Raw genomic sequence first — 14,460 nt, 5'->3', positions numbered from 1 at the left:
TTCTTTCAAAGCGTGGCTCCCACGGTAGCAACCACATCTCCTGTAAGGGTAAACTCGCCTGTGTTGATGCAAGGTTTTGGTCCCACCAGAGGTACTAGGCAAGAATAGCGAACAGTCACAGCTGCTGAGCTGTCTCTCGGGCAGCTGTGGCCAAAAAAGTCCCTTCACACTCAAGTTACAGAATGCAGTTTGATTTCTTCCACTTATCAAAGAAGATGTATTCCTAAAGGAGACCCAAACTGACCATTTTCAATAAAACACGTTAATGTCCGCACTTTGCCAGAAGTGTCAGGATTTTAATTAGATACCTGGTAAACAAAGTAATGATAGCTCTCCAGGGAAAGATGGTCTGTGTGTGACTTCAGGCTCAAGAAGAAAATAAGAAGAAAAGGCATAAGATAATAAAGGAATGTGTTTGTAGCAGTGAATAGCTGAAATCTGGAGACAGGATGGATCTAACTTGAAGAGTATGAAAGCGGCTACAGCCTCCTCATACTCTGCATCTTGGTTTGGGCTCACTGAAGCCACACAGAGGAGGCAGCACGCTCAGCGCAGCCACCACTGTTCTCATTCCCATCGTAGAGTCCCAGGCTGCGTGGGATCTTCAGGGACTAGACGTGCCCTTCCGTTCGTGTCCATCATCCATCTCCAGTGGCTCTTTATTTTCATGTCTGTATTTCCATGTAGACATGCTCCTTGTAGACATTGTCTACTCAGAAGATTAAGGCATCTCTGTTTCTATTTTCTGCATATCCACAGATAAACAACAAAGCCAACGTGGTAACCAGCCCCAAAGAAAATATTCCTACCCCGGCGCTGGTATACCTGGACTCTTGTACCTTTCTTAAGTTCTGCACTGTTTGCTGTTGTTTCTCTCGTTTGCTTTCACTAAATCAGTATCTGTGTATCAGTACTTCATTTGTTGTTAGGTTGGGTTTTTTTGTTGTTGTCGTTGTTTTGTTTTTGTTTTCTTTTCAAATACAGAAGAAAAGTTTACATGGTTTGATTTCCTTTTCTTGAGCTAGTTGTCCAGCAGTGTGTTTCTAACACGCGCCTTCTCATTCCATTGTGGGACGTCATGCTTTTCTCTGCAGTTGGAATTCTTGCATGCTGGCTTGGAAACGCAGCAGAATGAGCTTCAGTTACTCTTAGCTCTTCTGGTGATGGTTGCTACTGATCTTGCAAACAATGGTTTCTCTTTCTGCCAAGAAAGGGTTGACATCAAGGAGAGCTAACAGGATTCTTGCAAGAGGACATAAAAGTAGACCTTATTCAGAGTTCCCATTTCTTTCGTACCAAAAGACAACATGGCTTTGCAGCTTTACTTTAGGAGATAAAGAGGCACTGCATAACTCAAAGCTTTCTGCTTATTGTGTTTCCAATTAAATTGTTCACTTTCTTCCACAGAATGAGAGGGTGTGACACAGAAGCTTAAACTATCAGTGACAGTGTTGTCCATTTCAATCAAATATACATAGCTAGCAACTAAGTCAGTTAGTTCTTCACATAGGAATAGTGTTATGCTACAGTGCAAAATCTGAATACTGGCATTTAGTACATAGGGATGTATAAGATTTTCTTCAAATGTTTTCATAATTTGTCTCATGATTCCTAGAGATTATTACTATGCTCAGACTGGTATTGTCATTGACTTAAAAATGTTATGCGTTATGTTACTTGAGTGAGCCAATTAGAGATTTGATTTAAAAAAACATTTGAAGGAAAAGACGTGTCAAGATGGAGGGTTATTGGGCTGAGAGGATAGCTTAGTGGTAGAATATTTTCTTAACTTAGAAGAAATAAATAGGGGTTCAATCCCTATTTCTGTAAAAGGGAAAAAACGTTTTCTTAAAAATGGGTAAGAAAAAAAGGGGCCAAAAACGATAGTGGCTTATCTACTAGTAAGGTGAGTTTCACAGCTCAGTCCACAGAAGAGAAGAAAAGAAGCAACAGTTGTGTTTCTCTAAGTGTGCAATGCAGGCCGTCCCTTGGGGACGTTCCTGTGGAGAAGGCTGGCCATGGTTACAGCTGCTCACAGGCGCTAAAGTGCTTATTAATGTACGCACCAAGCGTGCTATTGCTGTGTGAACACTCAGTCTATTTTTTTTAACATTAGTATTTGAATATATTTTCCACTTAAGAATTTTTTCACAGAAAACTATATGAAAATAATAGTTTCTTCGTGGAAAAAGATTACATTACCTAACAACTTACTAGTCTGCATATGAAGCTCATAAAGCAGAACTTTTCCTTTCCATGTGAGTGGTAGAGGATAGAATATATCAACAGCCTTTCTAATGATAGCGTTTTACGATTAGTTCTAAAAACACTTAAATCAACTTTATAAGTATTTTTAGGTTTTTTTCATGAGCTTTGGAATGTATTCAGTTGGACAGTTTTGTAGGGTTTTTTGTTTGTCCAAATGTGTGGTCCAGTATTTCAAGATTCTCCAAGGGTATTCAGCTATGTGTTGATTATAATAACATCAGAGTCCAGTCCCAAGGCAAGACAGCTGAAAAACAATACCTTCACAAAGAATTTGATGTCTTCTGCAATACTTCCATCTATGGCATCCTTGGCCAATTTTTGTGAGCTAGACAGCAACAGAGTATTCAGTAGAGAAGAAAAGACAGCTCTGCCTGGCTTAGGGCCTGGTGAAACAGCAGGTGCCTCTTTAGATCTCCAAACTGCAAAGGCCTGCCTGTTTGCTCATCTATCAGGAATAAGGTCTCCTGCATGCTGCTTCTGGGTAGGGAGGTGCGTGATCTCATAGACTCACCAGGGAGGCCTCCCCAGAGATCCTGTCAGCTGTTGACAGCCCTTGACATGGCTTTAGCTCTCGTCACTCTCTAGTCCTGTCTGTTGGCTCACTCTGCTCTGCCCCACAGCCTAGTAAGAATGTACTTACCAATACGAACTGTTTCTTTCTCTATTTTGTTCTCACTCAGGAGCCCCAAACTACTGTAATCCACAACCCTGACGGAAACAAGGTATTCAGAAAGAATCAACACCATTTGCTTTGATAAGATTGCACATCTCATCAAATGCCCTGTCCAACACTGATTCCCGATCTCAAGTGGGAAAGAAAAACTTGGCCCTCTTTCCAACACGTACTCTTTTGTGCCTAATAGGTCTAGAATTATGCATAGACTTCTTTCAGATCAAAAACGATGGCAGCCTGAAAGAGAAATCAGTGATCCCTTAGTAAATAAAAAAAAAAAAAAAAATAAGGGTCAGGTTAAATCTTTCTGTTGAGATGACTGTACATTAGACAATTCCATGTGGTCTTTTTATTTCTCTGTGCCTGTTTGCTCATTGTGTGATAAACACTCATAGCATGAAATTTCAGAATTTCCTGCTGTCCTTCCATTGTCTTCAATAGAATGACTTTGTTTCTTTTTTCCTCAAACTTGTTTTTGAGCTTCTCAGTTGTCTTCTGTTGTCACAGTGGTTCTGTTGTTGCTGTTGTTGTTTGCCTGTTCTTTAGTTCCCTGTTATTGATGATATTGCTGGTGGTGTTACTGTTTGCCGTGAATGTGAAGAGCATCAGGAATTCCATTTCATGTTAAATATGTTTGTTGTCCATCTATACAAATTATAGCAACAGATATTAAAGGATTATGTTGAAGACTAATGTGTTTTACTTTTTATAAATTATGTGTATACCGTGTTCATACCAACACTTGCATACATGTCTGAGGGATTAAAAAAACATTTTTTATATGTATTCTCTGTCCAGCTCATCACTTGTTATACACTATAATATCTAAGGGGAGGAAAAAAATACATGACTTTTCTAAGATGCTCAATACAGTCACAGGTCTTTCCCTTCCTGGAATCAACAATGTTGGAGGATCAGGAAATACATTTCATCTCTGGTTCAGTAATTCATGGACCCATATTGAAAATGAAGTGTTTTGTGTCTTAATCTGAGATGTACACTAGTGTCATGACACTGGGGATGTTCTAGGTCCCCAGAAGGAGTTGAGGTAGTCAGGGCCAGCACATATGAGAACAGTCCCATTAATGGCACTATCAGATGGAAAACCAGGCGTAGCGGCTGAAGTGGACACTGCTGTAGTTCTAGCTCTGGCATTTGTAAGAGTTACTGCATGGTATTATTGCCTACATGAATTCATTCCTTTTTATGTGCATGGTTTAACCTTTATTTTGTGTTTAATTCTGAATGCCACGTCACATTAAAGAAATGCATGAAGATTTTTTCCTTGGTTTTGTATGTGTGGAGACTCTGGACAGTAACTAGTTTATCTCTTTAATTTAAATATTACATATGGTATTTATAGAAATAGATAGCTTTCCAAAAATGCCGAATCTATAAATGGACACTGGTGTGGATTATTATTATTATTATTATTATTATTATTATTATTATTATTACTACTATTATTATTATTACCTTCCCAACCTGTTTTCCATTCACTGAATATACAGCTATTGCCTGGAAGTTTGGTCCAAATTATTTTAAGCTCTGGTCTTCAATCATTCCAAGTGGAAAATGAAAAGGAATACTTATGAGTACTGTAGCATGCCTTTGCTGGAAAATACTTCACTGGTACATCTTAATGTAACCACTTTAAGAAATGTATTTTAACCACCAGCGTCTGCAGCGCACTTTCTAGTGTGCTTACTACTCTTCTTCTGAATTTGTAGTTTTACAAAGAACTTTGTCTTTTCATTGTGGAAAGAGATTTTCTTTTGAATGACTGACTGTTTCTGAGTTAGAAAGGAATGAAAAAAGTCTCGCTGACCTTGAAAATAAATAATTCATTATGATTCCACTATCCTAAACATACACCCGACACAGTTTCTGACAACTCTGATCAGCCTGACTCTGCCAATAGCTCCAGCTTCTGAATGAAGCGATGGAGGAATGCCTTTCCTCTACAAAGGGGGAGGGTAGACACATAGCCACAAATTCTGTGCTTGACACAGTGCCAAACACAAAGAAGGTGCTCTTCACTGATTGGTCTGTTAGAAATAAAGCCATGCATTCTAAGTTTCAAGGTTATTCTGCTTAAATATTCCGTTTTTCCTCCTAAAAACACAGTGTGAGACACTAGAGTATGAACTCATCTTACTCGATTCTTAAATAAACCCCATACTTCTTCTGCTTCTGCACCTCACCTGGGTTCATCCTGCATCAGTGACCAGGTGGCCAGAGTACTCCCTTTGACATGTTTGCAGCGTATGACATCTTGTTTCTGTTGAAAATCACGTGATGCATTTGTCCATTTGCATGTCAGCGTATGCACACAGCCTGCTGAAGAAATTTGCATGATATGTCTGTTCCACCAGCCAAGTTTGTCAGAAGAATCAGCTCTTCTCTGTGTGACGCTCTAAACTGTCTTTCCTTCTGAACAGGAGTCAACCGAGAGCTCAAACACCACGATTGAGGATGAAGACGTGAAAGGTAGGCTGGGGCCAAAACCTGGGAAAGCCCTCACTGAGAGCTCCACGTGCATTTAGCAAAGCCTGTTCCAAGTGATCAATAAATTTAGGTCACAGAGAAGGCTTATCCCCAAAGAAATTCATATTCATTTTATGAATTCATTACTCTGAATAATGAAACACTGTGAATATGTCAATGTTTTTTCACATTTTATGTGTTTTAAACTGAAACGTGATCGGTGAAAACATACTGTTGACATCACAGCTAACAATGACTGAGGTTAAACACATCAGTCAAATTCAGTATACAATATATATGTGCTTTAGGTAAATCATTAAAATTTGTATAGAAGACTGTGTTCAAGATTATATTCAAAGGAGGTGGTCTGAAATACACTAGTATTTTCTCAAACTTTTGTTTGAATGGCATTCTGTTGAATTCCTGTGGAACTTAATTTTGGAAGTCTTTTGCCTAGGCTTCATACACTTTCCTAACATATTCTCGACTTCTGTTTCAAATTGTTTGCCAAAGTTTTCTAACTGTTGAAATCTCTCCATAAACACACTCAATATGCACTCCTACTTACTTCCTTTAACCATGTGACTGGTTGTAAAGTGTTAATTTTCCTACGGCTTTGTATTCTTGTTGTAATTCATTATTTGCAGCCTCGTCCTCAGTGGTCTGCTTGGCTAGAATGTATTCTGAAAAAGAATTATAATGATAAAGATATTTAAAATAAAAATTTTAAAGAAATAAAATAAAGAAATATTTTTGAAGAATTGAAAGGTGTGGTTCAACAGTTATCTAAATCTTCACTTGGAAATACCTTCCCTATAAACATCACTAAATGCTGTAATTTTTTAGGTGACATTAATATAATAAAGTCCCGAAGGAAAGGAAATGTCCTTGTGCTATAGAACAAAGAACCAAGAAATCTCAGATCAAGGAGAAATGTAGAGAGTTTAGGGAATGAAAATGACTGCAGAGTGCAGCTAACACTCACTTCTGCTGACTTTTTTCTTCTTGGTTTAGTGGAATGACTAAGACTATTAACACGCATTCTTTATATTATTAGTGCACTGCCCTCCCTCTACTACAGGGAGCCCCTCATTGTTTTTGTTTTTTGTTTTTTGTTTTTTTTTTTGAGTGCAAAAGTGGAGAGTGGGGTCAAGGATACAATTAAGTCTCTTCATCCCCCTTTTGCCTCTGATCTAAAATTTGAACAAAAGTAGTCTTATGAATGTGTTAGATAAAGACAGTTTTGATAGCCGAGTAAACAGATGTACCATTTAGCTTTCCAAGGAGCATCATCTTGTAAGTGTTTTAGATTCATCAGCTCATCAACTGAATGAAATCTTATATGATTTTGGTATCAGCTTATCTACGTGTTTGGTGGGACACCCAGAGAGGTTCTAGACTATTGTGTATCAGAACAAAGAATTAAGCAAAGGTTGCTGCCGCTGAAATAGAAACAGAAAGCAGATCATGGGAGAGAAAGCTCCCAGCTCAAATAGCCCTGTTTCATGAAGGATGGGAGTTTGTATGTCACAAAGTGTAAGCTTTCAGGCTCATTTGCATAGCCTAGTCTGTTTCACACATAAACTATTACATGCAATTCTAAATACAGCTCCATGCATTCCATGTTTCACTGGCCTCTACAATCTCTGCTTGAGGAGGAGTGCTTTAATATTATAATGAGCCACAACACTCTGGTGCTCTGTGCCTGTTCAATGCCAGGGTACAGTTGGCCTCAGCTAAGAGGACTCTTCAGCCATCCACTTTGCCAGCAAGTTTTTCTCATATGTTCATTATTTTAGCCTTTGCTGAGGCTTACTAGATCTTAGTCTCCACCCCATGCTCTGGCCTCGATTTTTCACCAAGTGTCTGAAAACCTATCCATTAGCCACCAGAGGAACCGAATCTTTAAGTAACTGATTATTTAAATAGTCTTTAAATAATAAGGGGAATGAAAACACCTCAGTATACGGAGCTCATCCATCTAGGACATTTTCACACCTTGGTAATTATGAGAATGGTTTTAATTTGTAATGTTTCTCATCTGAATTTGACTGGAGTCAAGTACTAAATACTTGCTCAGGATAGCTTACTTTAATTTATATAAATACCAATGCCTAATATGAGTCTCTCAGTTGGGCATGATAGTACACCTCTGTAACCCCAGCCCTTAAGAAGCTGAGGCAGAAGAATACAGAACTCCAGGTCAAGTGTCCATATAAAACAAGTGGTAGGTCAGCCCCGGTGGACATAGTGAGACATGCCTCAAAGAAATAAATCAAAACCAAACAAATCAAAGGTTCCCTCTGGAATTTGAAAAAACTAAAGGATGAGTTTTTTAGAGTTATACTGAACTCTCACACACACACCAAATCTTACAGAAATTAAGTATAATATTAAGATTAAAAAGCATAATATAATATTAAAAGAAACGCCTAGTTGATAATTGAACACAGGGCTTCATTTGTACTCTGGAGTCTAATGAATAAATTACATTTCCGCTTGATCGTACTAGTGTAGAGCTGGCCAGAGGCATAGATATGCCCATTAGGCATCACTGTCTTCTCTCTAAAACATGTGCAGCTGTTTGATAGCTGACAGACTTTTAATACTGACGGACTCTGGAAACCAGTAGGACTCGAAGGTGCTTCAGAAGACCTCAGACATCATTCTAGATGTAAGGGAGGTAGAAGATGAAAGACTGGACATCATTTTAATGTGTTTGTTTTGTTGATGATCTGCTTTTGCAGGAATCCCCCCCTCTGTTAAATCACTGTATAATTCCCCAAGAAAGGCCTGATATCCTTAATTCATGTGGATAATTTTGCTCTGCTCACCCCAGGATTTTCCATACTCTGTGTAATTTAGTAGGAAGTATGTTTATCATTTTGCTCTGTTAGAAGACAAAGTTACATAGATATCTTCCGCATAGGAACCTATAAAGACCATTATATAATTTGACCAAAACCATGTCCTTTATGCCTGATAATATCACATCTAGAACATTCCTTTCCTTCCTTCCACTGCTTATGCTGTCTGAGCAAGGTTGTAGACAGCATTGTTACTCAGGTGAAACCCCACACTTGGCATCTAAACATTTCCTTAGCATAGTCCTAAGTACTAACACCTGTTCTCCCATGAAGCACATCTGGCAGCATCACCTACACCGCCTACGCTGCTTCATTGAGGTGCATGGCCCTTGCTACCATGTCACAGGCTTCCCATACCAATGCTTGGTCCTGACCAGCTACACCTGGGAAATGAAACTTTCCCTCTCCTCTCCACTGCAGAGGGTTTGGGTGGCTCACACATAAACTGGCCTAATCAAAGAAAGAAGTATATCAACAACACAGTTCCTTCTCCCAAGGTCTTAGGGATAGCCAGAATATTAATCACCAGGCCAGCTGTCTGCATAATAAAGTCAGCAGAAGTAGCAAATAGATGACTGGAACTTTCTAAGCAGAGACTATGGATTATCCTCGAAGCCAGGTCTGGGAGCAGAGTGGTTTCTTTTAGGTCTACTTGTTCAGTTTTCTTTAGTGGCTTGGGCTCTCCAGGCTCCTGTCTACATGTTAATTTTGAATTGCCTAGAGTAGGTTATCTGGGTCTCTTCACTCACTCAGCAAATACTCCACTGAGTATCAGTTTTTCACCTGAGCTCCTTGTAAACTAATCATGGTCAAGGGATTTCAAAGATGCAGAGCCAACACCGCACGTATGTTATACAGGAAGCTCTTTTTCTGGAAGGTAGGCTCAATTCTCCTAATTCAATAAACAGTAAGGGAACAATGGGAAAGTGAGACTCAAGATCTCCCCATGATTGAGCCAAAACTCTTTTGTTTGTTTTGGTAGGATTTTAGTTTTGTTTCGTTTTGTTTAAATGTAGTTAAGAATCTGAGTTTGGTGACACCTTTCCGTAATCCCAACACTCAGGAGGCTGAAGTTGTAGGATCACTAGTTGGAGGCCAACCTCTGCTATGTAGAAATAGCCTGTCACAAAACAAAACATATCCGAGTAAATGAACAAAGCTAAAATATTACATTACAGTGACCTGTTCCTTCCCAAGCATGCAGTCATCCTGATGACTTCCTCTGTGAAGTGATCTTACAAATCTCCCAGAGTGCACTGTCCTCTTCCTCCAAAGGCAAAGTGCTCACATCCTAGTGTTGACATTTTGCATAACTTTCTAATATTGTCTTGTGTTTGGGTGTTTGGAAGTCAGATATTATTTTTGGTGCTGCATCAAACTCAGCTGCTGTTTAGTGTCATGGAGAGCTAGCAATAGTTTGGAAGGTAATGGCATCATAACAATGGGCCGTTACTGCCATAGACATGAAGTGGTCATGGCCCATAATACAAAATAAAATTTCTGATGCTAAAATTTAACTGTCTTCAAAATTTAAGCCAATAGTCCAAAATTGTTGTACTAGCTGTTTGCATTTTGAATACATTCCTAACATCACATTAATTGCTAGTTTTATCAACCAGTGTCACCAATAACCTTTCCCTAGTGACTGGCACATCTAACAGTGATCCTTTCTATAGGCATGAGGGTCCGCTTCCACACTGTCTGCATGTGAAGACTGTCCTTTGGTTTGTGGCTGTGGCCACAGTTTGCAGGGCCTGTCGCTGTATGCCACATTGCCTCTCCACCTCCTAACCCACCCAGCATCATTGCTCAGCGCCAGCTCCTTACTGATGAGCACACGCCTGTTTGCTGCACCCGCTGCTCTTTCCCAGCATGCCAGAGTTGTGTGTCACCCGTGGAAGCTGGGCTTCTGTATATCCTTGTCATCCTGCCATTCATCCTGCTTCCAGCATGTCACTTCAGCTCACCACTCAGCAGCCACTCACTCGGATCCCTTGCTGCCTGTCATCCACCTTGCAGGTCTAGCCCAATGCAGCTCAGCACACCGAACAAAGATCCCTAGTTCTGGGGTCAACTGAGAGGGGCTACATCCTTGCTCAACCCTTCCTCTATTTCGTGGGGTGGTGGTAAAGAAGCTGTATAGGATGCTTCCAGAAAGCCCTGTTAAAGACAAAGATGTTGAACCCTTTACACCTGCATGGGATCTGGTGCCTGGTAACACCCCCTTTTCAGCTCCTGAGCTAATCTATCAATCTCCTGGAGTTTGTGTATGTGTCTTCTAAATCTGCACATTAGTATACAGTGTGCTCACCAAGTGCTTAGACTCTGCACCCAATGTGGACTGTTACCTTGAGGAGAATATTTCTTTCTGTGTGGGACTTCTTGGAGCAGACGATCAGATGCTGCACTTTTTCAGACTTGCTTCCTGCTTGTCATTCAGGACTTCCCTTGCTTGAACATTCCACTTCCAGAAGACATATGAATCAAGAAACATCTTTGCTCAAGGAGTGGGGGTAATTGCGCTATTCAATCAGCCTAAGGCGTCTTAGACAGTTTGCAGTATGTACACTAATTTCTTTCAGATTTCTAACCTACAATTTCATTTTTGATGTTTTTCAAAGAAAACCGTTTGTCTGAAAATATGTACTTACCTGCTGGTCTTTAGCTTCTCAGAGGATCAGAAGTGTAGGAGGATTCATGCAGGACTTAGCTCTCACCTGCCATGCATAAGCCTTCTCCTTTTCTCTAGTTTGAATCTTGAGTCTGTCAGTGATTGCCTTGTGCTTGTGTAAGTAACTTTTCTGACAAAATGCAGGGTCAAAACTGTTGCCAGCCCAGTTAAGACAGAGAGAGAGGCAGGGAAAACTATATTCCTATAACAGGAAAACAAATTCACTCTATATTTTTATAAACTGAGGGCTTCGACATTCTAGGAATAGCTTTTCTTGCAATTTTACAAAACTCAATTATATTTTAAAATAGCTATAGAGAGGCTGAGGACTTAATTCAGTGGTAGAGCACTTGCCTAGCTCCGTGAGACTTTAGGTTCAACCCACAGTACTGGGAAAATACACACACACATACACACACACACACACACATAGCATTATTTCACAAAATGATCTATGAATCATAAACAACACATAAAATCATAAGTCAGGCACCACACTCACATGGTACTCATCTGAAAATTCAACCAAGATTCAAAATTTCTGGGGACCAGGGGGACTCCATCCCAAAATAAAATATGCCAAAGAAAATGAGACAAAACCATGGTGAGCATGCGCAGTGACTTCATCCTCTACCACTGGTTCTCAGTCTTTTTAATGCTGTATCCCTTGACTACATGTCATCCTCCTCTACCAGTGGTCCTCAGTTTCCTAACACTGTATCCCTTGACTACATGTCATCATCCTCTACCAGTGGTCCTCAGTCTTCCTAATGCTGAGATGTTTTAATGCAGTCTCTCATGGTGTGAAGACACCCAGTCATAATTTTTTTGTTGCTACTTCATAACTATAATTTTCTACTGTTATGAATTGTAATGTAAATATTTTTATAGGTAAAGGTTTGCCAAAGGGGTCACAAACCGCAGGTTGAGAACTGTCCAAAGACAGCAAGTGTTTGCACAGGATTGCCTTCTCATCATGTTAGGCATTGTAAGTAATCTGGAGGTGGCTTATAGTACATTGTGGGTACAGAAAGGTTACATTAAAATTATCCTGCTTTATATGGAGACCTTGGGCTTCCTCAGATGTTCTCTGCAGAAGTCTAGGAATTTTCCATGGATGTGTTTTAAGATTCCATCTACCAGTTTCTAAACTTTGGTTAGGCTATGAATTATAAACTTTGAACTAATTTTAATAATTCAAAGACTTTGAAATCTAACGTTTATTATTAATAGAAAGTAATCTATATTAGTTTTAGAAAGATGTCAGATGTCACGGTACACACCTGTATTCCCAGATCTCTGGAGGTACAGGATGGAGAGTACCAAGTTCTAAGCCATCCTGATCCACATAGGCAGGTCTCTGCCACCCTGGGCTACGAAAGGAGAACCAGTCTATAAAGAAATAAATAATAGATCAAACTCACCATTCATAGCATCAGACATTCTATAGGCAGTCTGCTATCCATTATTTATGATATAGTTGTATACATGTTTTATTAAGTACAAAACTTTCTTGGAGTTAAATTTGTATATATTCATTAATTAACTTTCATCACATTCTGTCTCCTCCCTCAGTTCTTATTGTATCCTCACCACTGTTTTTAGGATGTGAAATATAAACGGTCGGCAGTAACCTGGCTGGAATTGGGAATCTGCAGTCTACTTCTAATTCCATCCTCTATTAAACTTGCTTAGAGCAGGTCTCTTAACTTCTCTGTTATTCCAGTTGGCTTCTGAAAGTACAATATAGATACTGGAATTACTAATACAGGAGTTTAACCTTTCCTCTACACTCCTGTGGTATAATACTATTATTAGATTGTTGCCAAATCTATGGCAGCACATACCTTTAATTCTAGCACTCAGGAGGCAGAGGCAGGTGAATCTCTGTGTGTTTGAGGTCAGCCTGGTCGACAGAGTAATTTCTAGGATAGCCAGGGCTTCACAGAGAAACCCTGTCTAAAATAATGTCTAAAATAATCCTAAGGAAGGATGGATAGAGAGCTATAGAGATAGAGAAATAGATAAAGAGATACATAGATGATAGATTAAAAATATCATAGATGTTAGTCATGTAAGCTATCAAAAATGATCATAGAAATTCATTTAATTCTAAGCTGAAAAGCACAAACAATTGCAATAAATTAATATAATTTTAGAGAATGTATTTATAATTGGAAGAAAGCTTCCATTGACATATATACATGTTATCAGTTGCACTATACAGTGAGTAGATATATTCTAATACAAGCTCTTATGGGGGCATATTTCATTTTCTAAAATTATCAACCATGTAAAACTATAACAAAATCAGGGGCTAAAGATTTGGATTAGTGGGTAACAGTGCTTACTGCATAAATGTGAGGGCATAAGTTTGAATCCCCAGAACCCACATAGAAGCAGACACACAGTATGAACATCTGTAATTAATAGGGAAATGGAAGTTGGAGATAGGAGAATCCCCAAAATCTCTTGGGCCAGCTAGCCTGGTGTGCATAGCTAAGGAACAACAAAGAGGACCCGTCTCAAGGCTGCAGTGAGGACCAAAGCCTGAGGTTATCCTTGACCTCATGCATAGCCATCTTATAAATGAAACAAGTTCTCTGAAACCTGATATCTAAAAGCAAGAGTTGAATCCATTCATTTGTATATAGTTCAATCTCAATTGCTTACTTGTTCTCTCTGTAAATTTTGTATAATTCTTAAATCACTTGCCCTCATGCAGTAGTTACTTAAAATGCCATCTCCTTCTGATTGTGAACTGTTTTCTTCTAATAAATATATCTGAAAATTCTGTGAAACTATATGATTATATTGTGATTCTTCCTATAAATTAAACAGTCTAAATATATTTACTACTATGAATTTCTGGAACATTCTTTTTTTAATTTAATTAAAAAATAATTACCTAGTTTTCCCCCTGGCACTTGTCCGTCCTGCCTCCCTCATGTACACTCTCCCTCACTTGCCTTCCAAATCCAGTCTTCTCTTCTTTATCCATTCCTGTTGCACATACGTATCAATGAGTGGACATATAACTACAACCTGCCAACTCTGTTCAGTGTTGCCTACATATAAATATTTCTAGGACTGACTACTCAATGTTAGGTAACCAATCAGGAAGCTCATTTTGGGGGAAGACTAGTTCGCCCTCTCCTGAGAGTTGCTAATTACTTGTAGTTCTTCATCTAGGAGTGGAGCCCTGCTAAACCTTCCCTAACCATTTTGGGATGTCAGCTGGTGTTGGAGATATTCAAGTCTGGTTTAGGCAGCCATATTGTTAAGAGTTGTGAGTGGAACTTCCTGCCACAGCTAGAAGGCACAACCGTACTGCAGATTTCAGGATCCTCTGAATATTATAGTCTCTCACACCCCTCCAAGATATTCACTGAGCCTTTGGTGCTGAAGTTGTACTGTTGATATTTCAATTTGTTTTGACACCCACTTTCAGTTAGTTGTTCTCTGTGTTTTGACATAGTTGTAGCTTTTGGCAA

General features: G+C 39.2%; 1 protein-coding gene across 23 annotated transcripts in view; it reads left to right on the top strand.

Moving 5' to 3' along the window:
* Camk2d (calcium/calmodulin dependent protein kinase II delta) overlaps positions 1 to 14,460 on the top strand; it is a 255,781-nt gene that overhangs the window by 216,966 nt on the left and 24,355 nt on the right. For 7 of the 23 annotated variants that reach the window (XM_085677746.2, XM_048456694.3, XM_048456692.3 and 4 more), the window contains one exon: positions 5,383 to 5,431. In XM_085677746.2, coding sequence (XP_085533872.1) covers positions 5,383 to 5,431 — 49 coding nt within the window. Of the gene's footprint in view, positions 1 to 759; positions 820 to 2,948; positions 2,991 to 5,382; positions 5,432 to 14,460 lie in introns of all 23 variants that reach the window. The other 16 variants (XM_085677739.2, XM_048456682.3, XM_048456683.3 and 13 more) reach the window with 3 other exon arrangements.

This window comes from Myodes glareolus, chromosome 17 (genome assembly GCF_982192425.1).
Source record: "Myodes glareolus chromosome 17, mMyoGla1.1, whole genome shotgun sequence".
NCBI classification, from domain to species: domain Eukaryota; kingdom Metazoa; phylum Chordata; class Mammalia; order Rodentia; family Cricetidae; genus Myodes; species Myodes glareolus.
This window is presented reverse-complemented; position numbering and strand designations above follow the sequence as displayed.